At 37.2% G+C, this 15,988-nt stretch overlaps 1 protein-coding gene and 1 long non-coding RNA gene across 9 annotated transcripts in view; one reads left to right on the forward strand and one right to left on the reverse strand.

The window, feature by feature from the left end:
• The window catches only part of LOC125259319, a 108,582-nt gene that overhangs the window by 71,177 nt on the left and 21,417 nt on the right, over nucleotides 1–15,988 (forward strand). The gene's annotated exons all lie outside the window — the stretch shown is intronic.
• gria1a (glutamate receptor, ionotropic, AMPA 1a) overlaps nucleotides 1–15,988 on the reverse strand; it is a 103,058-nt gene that overhangs the window by 45,359 nt on the left and 41,711 nt on the right. For all 8 annotated transcript variants that reach the window (XR_007182772.1, XR_007182771.1, XM_048176892.1 and 5 more), the window contains exons 4-5: nucleotides 8,262–8,446; nucleotides 2,806–2,859 (exon numbers count right to left, since the gene is read on the reverse strand). Coding sequence is in view for 6 of the 8 variants with exons in the window: in XM_048176892.1 (XP_048032849.1) it covers nucleotides 2,806–2,859; nucleotides 8,262–8,446 (239 nt within the window). In the remaining 2 variants the exon portion in view is untranslated. The remainder of the gene's footprint in view (nucleotides 1–2,805; nucleotides 2,860–8,261; nucleotides 8,447–15,988) is intronic.

Here is a 15,988-nt window from a genome sequence, read left to right on the forward strand (position 1 = left end):
GTTTTTTCTTTCAGCAGCACGTCTTTTGGCATTCCTTCTCATGTCAACTATCTGCTCTCATAGCAACAGTGACATCCTGTTTCCTGGAACAAGGCACCACTGATGATGTCCTTCAGTTGTATGTGACTAATGGAATTGATTACAGGTTTTTGACGAATTTCGTCAGTTTTTGCCAATCTTGTTCTCTTGGCTCAGCCTAATTATTCTCAATTTCAGGCGCAGGCGGTCCTCCCACTCTAGAACTACAGTGATGGCTTTTGCGCATCTGATCCTACACAAACTCGCTGTAAACCAAGTGAATGATTTAAGGAATGCAAGATTTTGGGTAAAAACACTTGTATTCTCATTATAAGTTCTCAAATCACATCAGTCAAGTGCAAGACATGAGAACATCAGTCAGAATGTGAGATATGAAAGGACTTGTCTCCTTAACATGCAGTATGATAACCTGCATAACCTCTCTCTGCTTTACACCATTAAGAGATTTCCACAACACTGCAAAAATCGAGAGGAAGCTCCTCATTTTCCTTTTTTGGTTTAAAAGCAATTGTAGGGTGACGTTTTTGTCAGTCTGATTCCTTTAAAGTGAAATGGCAAATCTTTCTCTCACTCAACATATATGAGCACAGGTTTCTAAATTCAAATTCAATTCATATTCACGCGCTCTCAAATTGATTTAATCTTAATTGATTAAGGCTCCAATTTGATTTGATTCTATTATGAATCATTTGGGTATTTTTCAGTTATATTGTCAGTTTGTCTTTACATATGAAGCGTTTGGTTCGCGATAAGCGCCATTTTCAAAAAAATTGAGTTTCCACCAAAATCAGTATTGTATCTGGTCGGTATTGAAAAGTCATTTATTAAATTTGCGCAAAATGCGATATCCGTCGTGTTATTCTGTAATGTTTTCTCCCTTTCTTTCCAAAACGTGACAAACGCCAGTCTCCTTTTTCTGCAGAACGCGATATATCCACCTTCAACCATTCACAGTGCACCATTCCATGCACTGTAAACATTGAAGCCTTTTTAAAAAGCCGTTTTTAATATCAATGCCCTCAGCAAATGTGTTTATTTAACCGTGCGGTGGCGCCAGATACTCTTTAATCGGTAACAAATAATTTATAACATTAACAAGATGACCCGTTGAATTCATTTTGGGAGCGACGGCTGAATGTATTTTTAGTGAAATGTCTGTATATAAGATAAATATTGGCAAAGTTTAGACTCTGTCATATATGTGAATCAACTTACTTTGTTGTGTATTTTCAATTTGAAAAATAACTTTTATATTGATGGATTAATTGCATTTTGAAAAAAAAAAATTGTCATGGATTTATTGCATTTTGGGAAAAAATAATACATTTTTATAATAAAATTTTTAAAATAAAAATGTAGATTTTAATTTTTAATGTTTTTATAACCAAAAGATGCTATGTGAATGTCTGAAACAGAAAATAGTGGTTTTCATCTTGCCACTTTCTTGGTAAAAAAATTGCCTTTTTACTCAAATTAATCAAAATGGAGTTAGTGCATTTTGGAACCAAACTCTTCATATTCTCTCAGTAATTGTACAGTTTTAGACTGACTCAAAACTATTAATTTAAAAAAATATATATCATAAAAGTCATTTTTATGTAAATCTGGCTATGCTGGTCATACTGCATATTATTGATTTACTAAAATAAGTGGCATATAAGGTTGGTCATATCTGCCTGGTTTGAAAGGGACTTCTGTGCTTCATACATCTCTAAGCTAATGTGACTGCACTTTAACAGTCACATACTGTGAAAAAAATATTTCTTTTATTGTGGTGCTAAAGATGGAAAAGTCATGGGGTAAATGCTGGTACAGGGAACCAGCTTTTTTATTACGAAAATATTCATTTTAAAAACAAATAACAGGAGCCACACATCCTCTGATATAAACAGACTTAAAGTAAAAGATAATTCTTGGAATTTTAAGAATAAATATCTGGATTGTTAAAATGATGATTGATTTTAATTTTAAAATCAATATTTCCCCATTCTCTCCTCTCTGATGTACCTGAAGCAGGTGTCCATATCTCTTGACTGGATGGAGTTGTATCTTTTTCCGCTTGGTGTCCCTGTAAATGTGGTGCAGTGAGTTGGTGATGTTACTATAGAAACTAGCCTTCACCCAAAAGGCTTGGACGCAGAGGGGAAGCTTACACGAGCATCCACTCAGATACTAACGTCCATGTATGCGCGCGCACACACACACACACACACACACACACGTGCTCACACATGCAAACACAGTGTAAATAGAATTGAGCTCCCTGTCGTAGGACACTGGGAGTAATTTGTTCACTTCTTAAAATTTGGCCATTATGGAAATAGCAGGCAGTTGCAAATCTTTCTTTATTGCTTTGCAACCTTTATCATTTATCATTTACAATTACATCTAACAAACCGACCAGACCGGTTTAATTTAAAATTCTCAGCAGTGTGCCATCCAGAAGCACACCACAGCATATTAATGCTGCGATTATCATCATTTCTGTTTAAATCAATTTAGCCCTCCATTCTCATACGTTGAGCACACCTACAGACAAAGACTGCAAAAATCACTTGTAGTTTTTCATATTCACAGAGCAGCTCTCCAGGCAAGGTTTACATAACATCTCATCTGTTAGTCATAGTGAGCAGCTTCTTATGATTGGTCAGTAGTGAAAATATGCAAATCACCTGTAATATCAAGAGTAGTGGTGACATTTGAAAGCCTCATGCTGAGGTTTAGTCATAAGATCTCTCATAGTGCTGCGTTTTTTTTTTAGCTTACCAGGTTTGCTAGGATGTAGTGGTAACTCTTCACATTCTTCCCCAGCTCGATGATCTGAAATAAACCAATAAATAAGACGGTCATTATTAATTTTTGGAGTACTCAGCAATATATAAATGCTTATTTACAACAGTAAACCCACAAATATTAATAAATAACACTGTAATAGAATATTTACTGTATTATCACACATAACTGCAAAAAAGTATTATATATATATTTTGTTTTTCACTGCAATCATCAATTGTAAGTAGTTAATGTATAATTTTCTGTAAAGCTGCTTTTAAACAATATGTATTGTGAAAAGCGTTATAGAAATAAATTTTACTTTACTATATTATTGTTCTTATTATTATTTAAACAACCAATTTAATTAATATTATTATTATTTAGTGTTCCTTTACCTCAAACAGTACACAGCCAAGTTATATTTTCAATTCCTAGCAAATGCATGAACTGATAAAATGTGTATCTTACATGCAATGTAAGTCACTTTGATGAAACTGTCTGCAAAATGCATAAACGTAACATTTAAATAACAACAGCACATTTTCTCTAAGCATACACCCACCAATCTCCATAAAATGACTACAATCCTGGGCTTTCATCTTTATACTGAGTTTGGGGTGTTTCAGAATCAAGATGGCAATGTTTTCAGAGTAACAGAGATGAGAGGAATGAAGATTTGTGATGTACGTTTTCTTTTGTGTGGCTATAGAGATAACAATGCCTCTGCAGGCATGAAGAGTACAACAGTGGTGAAAAACAATGAGTCATAAGCTGACGGGGGAGGAACACATTAGCAGCGCTCTCGGTTCTGTTTGGTACACACCGAGGGTCGCAGCTTTAACCTGTGTGGATGTATGTGAGTGAGTAGTGTGCGGTGTCAATGGGTACCAAAGACTTTGACACTATCAAACTGTTATATTGTTCTATGGCTTTAAATAAAGAAAATCCTCTGCATGTACTAGGGATGTGCAGGAGTAATGGGGTGCTCAGAAATAATAATGAGCGATCGTGAAGAACACACTTCTCTGTAAACTGAAGTTGTGAAAGCTGACATTAGCTTGTGGCCATGACAGACAGTAACATTACTTATTAATGGTGACCCCAGAAAGATTTCATCCGGCAGGCCTGCCCGGGGCAGGGAACTCTACTGACAAGGACACAGCTTAGTCTTCTTGTGTATTTCAATGCTGTGATCAACATTAAAGAGAGAGTTCACCCAAAAATCTAAAACTCAACATTGTGTTGTTCCAAACATGAATGACTTCTTCTGTGAAACATAATATCTTCTTTTAGTTTCTGCAGAAGAAAAAAAGTCATACAGGTTTAGAATGAAATGATTAAGTAAATGATGACAGAATTTTCATTTTTGAGCTTTGAACTTTCCCTTTAACAGGAATGAAAGAGAAGTCTTCAAAAACATTTTTAGTCCTTTTAGTCCATGTCTGTAAGGGTACAGTTACATTAGCAAAAATTCTTCAGAATTTTGTGGGCGAAAAAGGTCTGTTGTCTATTGTCAATAGTGTAGCGATGCATACAGCACCACTCACACAGAAATCACGGTAACACTTTACTTGAAGGGGTGTGCATAAGACTGACATGACACCTTCATAATCTTGACATGACACGTGTCATGAATATGAAGGAGGTTTCATGAATGTTTATGACAACTGTCATTAAGTGTCATTCGCTCAATTATGTCATTTTTAATGCAAAGATGACATTGTTTGAGATGTCTTTGTTACGACAACTTGACATAAACCAATACATCATAACCTGTCAGTGTCTTTGTCATGACAACTTGACATTAGCAAAACATCATAACCTGTCATAAACATGACATAGCAGATTAATTATCAAACTTAAAAAACTACTTAGCTTTATGGGTTAACATTACATTACATTATTTTGGTAACACTTCAGTATAGGGAACACATATAAACGATTAACTATGACTTTTCCCTCAATAAACTCTTAATTTACTGCTTATTATAGTTAATTGTTAGGTTTAGGTATTGGGTAGGATTAAGAATGTAGAATAAGATCATGCAGAATAAGGCATTAATATGTGCTTTATAAGTACTAATAAATAGCCAATATTTTAGCCATATGAATGCTAATAGTAATAAGCAACTAGTTAAAATACCCTAAAATAAAGTGTTACCATTATTTTATAACAGTGTCATCTTTTTTAAGAAATTTGAAATTGTCTATTATCTGACCTTCTGTTGGAGGAAACTTAAAAAAAACAAAGAACAAAAAAAAAAAAAACATGAAATGAAAAATAGTCATGACGCTGTTATAAAATTATTTGTCAGAGTATTGTCACTTAATGACATTTTAATGACAAGTTCAATTTGTACCACTGTACTTGAGCTCAAGATACATATTCATGACACTATTATAATGGCCTCATGACAGCCAATGTCAAAACCAACCTCATGACAGTTTAATGTGATGTTAACCCATAAAGCTAAATAATGTCAAGTTGTCATGACAAAGACATTGACATGTTATGATGTATTGGTTTATGTCAAGTTGTCATAACTCGGACATCTCAAACAATGTCATCTTTGCATTAAAAATGACATAACTGAGCGAATGACACTTAAATATTCATAAAACCTCCTTCATATTCATGACACGTGTCATGTCATGATTATGAAGGTGTCATGTCAGTCTTATGCACACCCCTTCAAGTAAAGTGTTACCGAAATCACTTTAAAATCAAGCAGCTTTCTTTTGGTTAACACGGCACATTTGAGTTACCAACTTGAACACAAGCAAAATGGATCGCATGGATTCCTATTGAAATGACTGGATTTCACTTGGGAAATTTCATAGAGCAATGATAAATGTGACTGCACCTTAAAGGGTTAGTTCACCCAAAAATGAAAATTATGTCATTAATGACTCACCCTCATGTCGTTCCAAACCCGACCTCCGCTCATCTTCGGAACACAGTTTAAGATATTTTAGATTTAGTCCGAGAGCTTTCTGTCCCTCCATTGAAAATGTATGTACGGTATACTGTCCATGTCCAGAAAGGTAATAAAAACATCATCAAAGTAGTCCATGTGACATCAGTGGGTTAGTTAGAATTTTTTGAATCATCAAAAATACATTTTGGTCCAAAAATAACAAAAACTACGACTTTATTCAGCAATGTCTTCTCTTCCGGGTCTGTTGTCAATCCGCGTTCATGACTCCGCAGTGACGCTGCTGACGTAGCTTCTTCCATCGTTCTTAGTTCTTCGTCCGTGTATTCGGGTTCAAATAAATATGGCTGAGCAAAAAAATGCAAGCCTTCCTCTGTGTCGAAATCCTTAGACATGTTTGCAAAGGCTGTTTTGTTTACAGCGTGCGTCTCCCTCAGACTGTAAACGAAGCTCGGGCGCACCAGATAACACGTCAGCAGCGTCACTGCGGAGTCGTGAATGCGGACTGACAACAGACCGGGAAGAGAATACAATGCTGAATAAAGTCGTAGTTTTTGTTATTTTTGGACCAAAATGTATTTTCGATGCTTCAAAAACTTCTAACTAACCCTCTGATGTCACATGGACTACTTTGATGATGTTTTTATTAGCTTTCTGGACATGGACAGTATACCGTACATACATTTTCAATGGAGGGACAGAAAGCTCTCGGACTAAATCTAAAATATCTTAAACTGTGTTCCGAAGATGAACGGAGGTCTTACGGATTTGGAACGACATGAGGATGAGTCATTAATGACATAATTTTCATTTTTGGGTGAACTAACCCTTTAAGCTTTGAGGCGATCTATATGATAATATGTTCCAAAACATTGACAAAAAAACTGTAGCAGATGCACATACTGGAACATAGACCAAAAATAATGATGCCTTCATTTCTTACTAAAGGGGTAAACTGTGTTTGACAAACTACTGGGGTCTTTAAAGGTCCCGTTCTTCGTGATCCCATGTTTCAAACTTTAGTTAGTGTGTAATGTTGTTGTTAGAGTATAAATAAAATCTGTAAAATTTTAAAGCTCAAGGTTCAATGCCAAGCGAGATATTTTATTTAACAGAAGTCGCCTACATCGAACGGCCAGTTTGGACTACATCCCTCTACTTCCTTCTTTAATGACGTCACTAAAACAGTTCTTTGACTAACCTCCGCCCACAGGAATACACAAGAGTTGTGTTTGTAGAGTGTGTTTGTCGCCATGTCGTCGAAACGCTGTTATTTTCATCCCGCAGTCCAATCACCGGGTCTGATTCCGGCTCAAATTGATAGAGTAAAATTAAAGACATGTTTACAATAACACTGAGCGCGTGCATCTCCACGTTATGGTAAGAGGCGTGACCTTTCCGGGCAAGATGCACTAAAGTGCTGTCGAATCACAACACAGGCACAATCAGAACTCGTTACGTATTTCTGAAGGAGGGACTTCATAGAACAAGGAAGTCATCAGCCTGTTTTTATGACAGTGGAAACAGCGGTATACAGATAAGTAAATTATGTGAAAAATACTGTGTTTTTTTACACACGAAACATGAACACATGTTATATTGCACACTATAAACACAATCAAAGCTTCAAAAAAACACGAAAAACGGGACCTTTAAAATAGAAAATAATCATAACTAAAAAGCTCCACACAACATCTTGCGTGCTAAGAGAGCTATGAAAAACATGCACACAAATGTGTTTTTCCTCAATTAAACCGTCTGGCCCCCGGTGTTAGCGAAAGAATGTGAATCAAAGTGGGGGAAATTACACCAATGTTGTTTTACGGTATGATTGGTGGACGCATGGTGATGGATGATTGCTTTCACAGAGGAAAAATTTGTCTAGACATGCTGTGCAAATTGCCACCAAATGATGCAACAGCCTTAACTGTGGGCACCATGCTATCAATAACACAACATGGCCTGTTGAGGGTCTTCTGTTTGAGTCATGAAATAGAGAAAAGGAGAAAAAGGGAAGAAAAGGCACGCTCTCATTAATTACAGTAACAGGACGCTTCCTCCTCCTCCAGGCAGTGGAGAGAGGTGACAGAGAAAGTGACGCGTCACTATGGCTCCGCTGCCAACCCCAAATGTCAGCTCAGTGTTATTTATCTGCTCCGTCCTCGGCGGTCTATGAGAGAGAGAGAGCATCTTGGGGCCTGTTGCACACGCCACTCCATCTGATAAGAGCAGCCACAGGCTTCATCCAAGTACTCGAGCTCAGAATTGCATTTTAAGTTGAGTCATATGAGCCTGCCAATGATACTAATTTCTTCATAATGGCACGATTATTAGCAGCATTACAGATGACTAACTAGCTGTTTGACTTGGTTAAAAGATATATTTAGCTGGACTTAGTACTTTTAAAGCAAAGAACATGCTCCATTTGGATGGAAAATTTGAATCTCAAAAAATCATTTGGAGCACCTGACCACATGTATGACAGTAATAAGATTGGCGAGAGCCAATTACCTTCTTCAGGATGGAGGTGAGTCTCTCCAGCTCACAGTCAATGATGATCTGGCCCTCCTTTCTTTTGTCCAGGTCCTGGAACACTTTGAGGAAGGATGCTTCTGTCATTGTCTCCACGTTCACGGAGGTCACAAGCCAGTTATGCTCTGCTGCTGTGTCCAGAACCTTCTGCAGAACTGACAGTCCTTGAATACAAATGAGAACATTGTGTCAGCAGAACTCAAAAAAGTTGAGTTACATCAAATTTAAGTTAATATACTACACAATTCATTTACTGGAACATTTTGCATTACACAAGCAAACTAACAGCACTTAATTTCAAAATATAGAGTAAACTAATTTAATGTTTAATTTAATGTTTAGTTTTCTCCCCCCTGCTGTACCGAACTGTGACTTTAGTACCAAGGTACATACCGAACCGTCATGTTTGTGTACGGTTGCACCCCTAGTAAATAACGATGTGATAATATGCCTAATCTAATTCATTCAGAAGTCGTTCTAAAGCAGCTCTAGAGCTTGGAAGACTATAGTATCGACACTCTGTTATCTCCAGCCACCTCTGACCATCTGAATGCCACTTTATTGGCTGTGAATTCAGAAAAACCTGCCAGGAAGATACAGAGCAGTGGAGAGTGAGAGCCACACTGTTCACAGACAGGAAATGGGGTTCGATTAGTGAAGACATTGATCTTGGCATAGGATTCACAGACGGTTGCATACATGTGCACAACCCCCAACGGACCAATCAGATTTCTCCCCAGACGCCAACAAAAATCTCTTTAGATCAAAAACAATGAGCCAACAATATCAACTTTTTGGAGGAGCATTCACAGCAAGAACATGGTTGTGATGCCTCAAAATGTTGCCTGTGGAGGCAGCTCACTAGGCTTTGGAACAGAATGATAGTGTCTGTCTACACATAACACGCACCACATTTCTCACATAAGAACTGAGCAGTTCTGAAGGATCATATGATCCCTTGACGTGATGACAGTTGAAAGCATAAGCATACACGATTGCTCTTATTGTGCTGCTGCCTAGAGCAGCTTATGCTTCTGTTCTCAGTACTTCAGTACCATGGTCAGCTCCTCCAAACTCATCAAAACCTCTCCAAACACTCAACCGCATGCTTTCACAGCCATCTATGCTTTTTGTTGTGTGAGTATGTCACACAACAAGCCCATGTTTATTCAGTAATCCAGTTTTTTAAAATCATGCTCAAAAACTTACTATGAAAGTCTATGGCGTCCTGTAAACTGTGCCAAGATCTACAAAGAGACATAAATACAGTAACTCCCCTGTGAGCATTTATGGGAAATTGTTTGTGAAATGTTTAATGGACTTTGGATGCTGCTCAAAACAAAAAATAAATCCAAGTAAAAATAAATAAATAAATCTAAGCAAAAAAAGCGCATGCACTTTGTATTTTACAGCCTTTGTTTAATGCAACACCACACAGCTGTTGCATGAGCTGTAATTAAAAGGAGAGCAACAAGGATGCACGCTTTATAATTTATGGAACCAATGGATCCCGCAGCAGAGATAACAGGAATAAATATTTCATTTATGGGGTGGGATGGACCACAAAATAAATCACAGGAAGCTGCGACTGTGCAAGAACTGTGTCATTCTGTGCACTAGACTATAATAGGGACTACACACCGAAAAGTTAAAGGGTTAGTTCACACAAAAATGAAATTTCTTTCATCAATTACTCACCCTCATGTTGTTTCAACCCCATAAGACTTTCGTTCATCTTCAGAACACAAATGAAGATCTTTTTGATGAGAGCTTTTTGTCCCTCCATAGACAGCTACGCAACTACCACTTTGACACTTCAAGAAGTTCATAAAAAGATCGTAAAACTAATCCATATGAATTGAGCGGTTTAGTCTGAAGAGACACGATCGCTTTATATGATGAACAGACTGAATTTAGACTTTTATTCACATATAAACATTGATCAGCGAACATAAGCAAAAGCTCAATCAAACCTGTTCGACACTCGAGAACAAACCTCTTGCAGAAGTTCAAATGTGCTGCGTAATACACGAGAATGAAACTTGTTGGTTCTCGGACGCGTCAACAAACATGCTTGAGCTTCCATTTACCACAACTGATGTGTGAATTGATGAATGTTTATATGTGATTAAAAGCCTACATTAAATCTTTTTATCATATAATGTGATCATGTCTCTTCAGAAAATATGGAACCGCTCAATTCATATGGATTAGTTTTGCGATCTCTTTATTAACGTTTTAAAGCGTCAAAGTGGTAGTCGCGTAGCTGTCTACGGAGGGATAGAAAGCTCTCAGATTTCATCAAAAAGATCTTCATTTGCATTCCGAAGATGAACGAAAGTCTTATGGGTTTGGAGCGGCATGAGGGTGGCATGAGTAATTAATGACAGAATTTTCATTTTGGGGTTAACTAACCCTTTAAAGGATTAGTTCATCCCAAAATGAAAATTCAGTCATCTCTTATTTACCTTCACACCATTTTACCTCAACGCCATATGATTTTCTTTTAATTGTCGGACACTAAATAGAGAAATAGTGATCAATTGCACTGTGATGGGGGAAAAAAAAAATACAATGTCAGAAAAATATTAACTGTTATAAAGTAAAATAAAGTCAAAATAGTCCCAAATTTTGAGCCTCAAAGACAAGTAAGGAACACATGCCCTAAAATGAAAATTCTGTTATTGCTTATTCCAAAACCATATGACTTTCTTTCAATTGACTGAGAGATTTTTGGAGAACTCTAGCATCTCTTTTTCAGCTTCTAGATCACCACTCTAACCAAGGTCCTTCTCCATCGTTTGCTCAGTTTGGCCAGGAGACCAGCTCTATAAAGTGTCCTGGTTGTTCCAAACTGCTTCCATTAAGGATTATGGAGGCTACACGCTACTGTGAACCTTCAACACAGCAAAAAATTGTTGTAGTCTTCCCCAGATCTGTCTTGATACAATCCTGTCTAGGGCGTTTCCCTAGACCTCATGGCTCTGGTATGCATTTTCAGCTGTCAGACCTTTTATTAAGAGGTGTGTGCCTTTCCAAATCCAAATCATAGCCATTCAATTGAATTTGCCACAGGCTAACTCCACTTGAAGTGTAGTAACATCTACAAGTGAAACTGGAATGCTGCGGAGCCAAAGGTTATGAATACTTATGCAATGTAATTATTTCAGTTTTTTATTATTAATAAATTTGCAAAGTTATCACAAATCAGTTTTTATGCTTTATCATTATTAAGTGTAGATTAATGTGAACAAAAACGTCATTTAAAATAGTTTAACATAAGGCAGCAACATAACAAAAATGTGAAAATTAAGGGGTTTGAATACTTTCGAGTTCAGTTGAATCAGTTGACCCAGTTCATAAAACTGGTATCATTCATGAACCTTACTGTTTGATTTGTTCATGAATATTCCCGTTTCAGTTCTTGAGTTCACCGTCTTCATTATTCAGTTGCAGTGATTAACAGGCACCAGAGGGGAAGATTATCAGTGAATAATGATTTAAATTTCAGTCTGTTTTTTTCACAAAGCTATCATGTGGCTTCAGAGGATTTGAAATATAGTGCGTAAGTCATATGAACTACATTTTTATGATACTTAAATGGAACATTTGTGTCATTTTTGAATCTGGAATGAGGACTAAATGCATAGAAAAAGCAACATGTACAATTCTTCACAGTATTATACACTCAGAAAAAAAAGGTAAGGCGCTTGTCACTGGGGCAGTACCCTAGGGCAGTGGTTCCCAAACTTTTTAGCATGGAGTACCCCCTGAAGGGATTACCATCCTTCTGCGTACCCCCTCTCTTCCACTTCGACTGCAGTCACACCATTACCATTAAGAGACAATATTAGCCCCCTAAATTGATTTTCCAGTGCATTTTTTTTACCTTTAAAAATAAAAATGTTCAATAGAGAAATATGCAATGATGGTAAAACTAAGTAAAACGTTTAAATATTAAACTATAACCACCAGTAGGTGGCAGCAAGTCACTGTTTTTATGAGTGAGTCATTGAGTCATTCATTCAGTAACGAAGCAAGTGGCTGTGAATGAATCATTGAATCATTGACTCTCACGATTTGTTCAAAGCCGAAGAATTGTTCGCGAAACACAGACGTGTGTTGTAGTTCTGCTGTGGTTTTCATCAGAACTATTATTTCATTGAAAAATAAAGTAAATACTGACAGTACTGTGTTTAAAATGTACATTTTATTGACCTGTTGTATAATAATATCATGTTTGCAGTCGTGTGGATATTTGGGAACAAATGCATTCTTGCTCGTTATCATCATTAAATACAAGAACTCACACAAGGTATGTTTTTGTATCTGAGAAAGTTTGAGTCTTAAATCGAAATTAATCCATTATCTGTGTCTATATTTGTTCTTCATGCGAGTAAGTGCTAAATCCTCACTTTTACAAAGGAGAACGACAGTAATTTAGCGCGATTTAAGGCAGCAGACTGCACGCAATCTATCATATGCATGCTGCTTGTGTGGATACAGTCATTTTTGACTGCAAATGATGAGGTAATTTGATTAAATGTACTGGATTTACGAAATTTTGGCAGTTAGAAATACATGCTTGATTTTAATATTATTTTAAGGTAGAATTAAATGAACTACTCAGCATTTGTTCGCGTACCCCCTCGTCACCTCACGTACCCCCAGGGGTACGCGTACCCCAGTTTGGGAACCACTGCCCTAGGGTACAAAAGTGAAAAGGTACATCTTTGTATCTTACTTACCCCTTATTAGTACCTTAAAGGTACTTTAACAGGGTCTGCCCCAGTGACAAGCTTTTTTTCTGACCTTCATCATCAAATCATATTTACAGTGAAGTTTGAAAAACAAGATTCTCAAGTAAAGAAAGCACATATTGACAGCAGGAGAGAGGAATATTGATTCCCTCCTCTGCTTCTGTCCGCCTCTGTTTTGAGCACTTGCCCTTTGACCCCTCTGCATCTGAGCCAGTGTTGCTTCCTATTTGACTCAGTGTGAGTACAGCTGGACCACTTTAAGACTGCAGGGTGATTTGACATTAAGGAGCTCACACTCCCAGCAGGCTGAACAAATGGCTCATGATGCACACCGAGAACAGGGCCAGCGGGGGAAGACGTCGCTCCTTAGCCTCATTCTCACTCATCTGGGGTGGTGTGACGCCAATGGAGTACTATGCCAACATGCAAAACAGCTCACGGCAGCCGGGACAATTTTATACATATAGGAAGCTTACAGCGTGGCTGGGTTCACATACAGGCTATATACACTCTCACACGTATGTCCTTAAAAGGCTTAAAATAACCCTGTAGACAATGCAGCGCTGTATCTAGGCAACAAGAGGCGGGTGATATGGATTCCTGCAGTTTGGTTCCTCTCAGTCACAGAGTTAATGATCCTACAATCGTAACCCAGAGCTCTCAGCGCTTCTGCAAGATAAAACCATCACTGAGACACCTGTGGCGTTTATATGGGCAGGCATCAAACCTATTGCGAGTGTGTCGCGATGACAGAACTGACAGCGACAAGGCTGGTGGTGAGAGCATTGTGGGTAACTACATTTCTTAAAAAAGACCTGTAACATGCAGATCACGTCATGCTCGCATCATGGTCGGCTGAGCTGAACGTCTGTGACAGATGGTGACACATTATGGGGACACTGCAGCCGATTGGCTAGGGGGGGCCGGGGGGAAAGCACACCTGGTGCTGACAGGTGTGTCAGATTTTACCTGCTCGGGGAGCAGCACCGGATGCCCGTGACATTTCTAGAGCAGATCTGAGAATTCCAGGTATTTATTTGGAAGTGAAAAGATACAGGCATTAAAATTACAGTACTTCTGTGCTATGGGATGGTAAGTGGCAACAGGGTCCAAAATTAACACTCGCCAAGCACCAAATGCAAGAAAAAATTGGGTTAGTCACCACTTGACTGGTAACTTTCTTAGCAACTGTGACATCTTTTTAAATCAAATTAGTTAGATATTCTAATTTAAATAAAATTAGAACGAAAGTCTGGTTCTCCCTGATGTAAATGACGTACAGAGAGATGATTTCTACGCCATCTGTTGTGATTTGTGTGTTTTCTCAACTTTGCCATCAGGATTTAGGCTATTTAGTATGCCTAAGGCTTTTTCATTTCCCCAGAACCATGTGACGAAACATATGTGGAATATTCTTCACACAAAAAAAATTAAACCACCGAAACTAAATTATTACAGCTGGCTTATCAATGTTTATTACATGAGAATTCTGTCATTATTTACTCACGCTCATGTTGTTCCAAACTTCTTCTATGGAACACAAAAGAAAACATTTTCAAGAATACACTGACTTTAAATGTATGTACGGAAGCTTGTTTCCGCCACTGAATAAAAAATAAAAAAGTTATAATTGTGACTTTTTATCTCACAATTCTGACTTTTTTAACTTTATAAACTAGTAATTGCGAGAACAAAAGTCAGAATTGAGAGATATAAACACAATTGCGAATTATAAAGTCAGAATTGCGAGATATAAACTCATAATTGCGAGTTATAAAGTCAGAATTGTGAGATACAGTGATTGGAATAATGGCGTTATAAATAAATGGCGTTACTAACGGAATTACTTTTTTCAGTAAAGAGTAATCAAACAAATTACTTTTCCCCATTACCGTTACTGACAAAAAAATGCCACATTATTATATTGAGCTCACTGAAGCGGTTTTCATCCGTGTAGGCTCTCTCTCAGGTTAGTCATACACAAATCTTATTTTAAACTGATAATAATGTTCGATGCTCCGTGTGTGTGGGTGTGTGTGTCAAAGCATGCGAGTGGAGCGCAAGCTCAAACCAGAATACTCTTTGTGACATGCTGGATCGAAAATATGTGAAATAAGTTTTTTCTAGTCGACTAGTAGTTGTTCATTTAAGCCATTAGTTGACTTATCACATTTATATTAATTTGATTGCTTAAATACTGGAGAGAATAAACCATAATAATGAGCATTAAAGCACTCAAGCGCACGCATAAAGCTTGCCATAAAGAACCAGCAAAAGTAATGATTATGAATGTGACAAAAACAGCAAGGAGACATTTTAATTGTTTATTAATAAACTAATGTTTTCTGGATCCATGTCTGTTGCAAAGATGAAGTTGACATTGCTGACTCTCATTATCTCCTTGGACGTGAGAGAAAATGCACATTTCATTCGGACTACATAATAAGATTGTAGCCTATTTCTTTTCGTTTTCAATAATTTCATTTAAAAGTAGACATTTAAAGATTTCTATAGATATATTTCTCTTGTCTGTGAGGCAAGCGGCCGCTGAGTTTCGGTTCATTTAGCCTATAAGACCCGCTCCAGTTCATATGCAAGTGATCGCGCCGGCACCTCCATGTCATGATTATATTTTCTGCTATATTTGCTTCTTATTTATTAAATCCAGGCAATTGGTTGATGAAACGTTGATTAAAATTAAGATACAATTTTTGCAAAATGAAATTCACTTTAAAGAAAGGGTTTCTACAAAACAAAACTTAATGAAGTGGTCAAAATCATGTCTGACCCACTCCATGTCTCCCGATATATTGCGCTTCTTATGGTGTATCCTATCTTACTCATGTTGTACACTTTTCATAATCAAATAGATCTATTTAAAACATAACATAGGCCTACTTAAACAAATAATAATTTATTTTTAGACATAATACTGGGGGCATTCAA

Source organism: Megalobrama amblycephala, linkage group LG23 (assembly GCF_018812025.1).
Source record: "Megalobrama amblycephala isolate DHTTF-2021 linkage group LG23, ASM1881202v1, whole genome shotgun sequence".
Lineage (NCBI taxonomy): Eukaryota > Metazoa > Chordata > Actinopteri > Cypriniformes > Xenocyprididae > Megalobrama > Megalobrama amblycephala.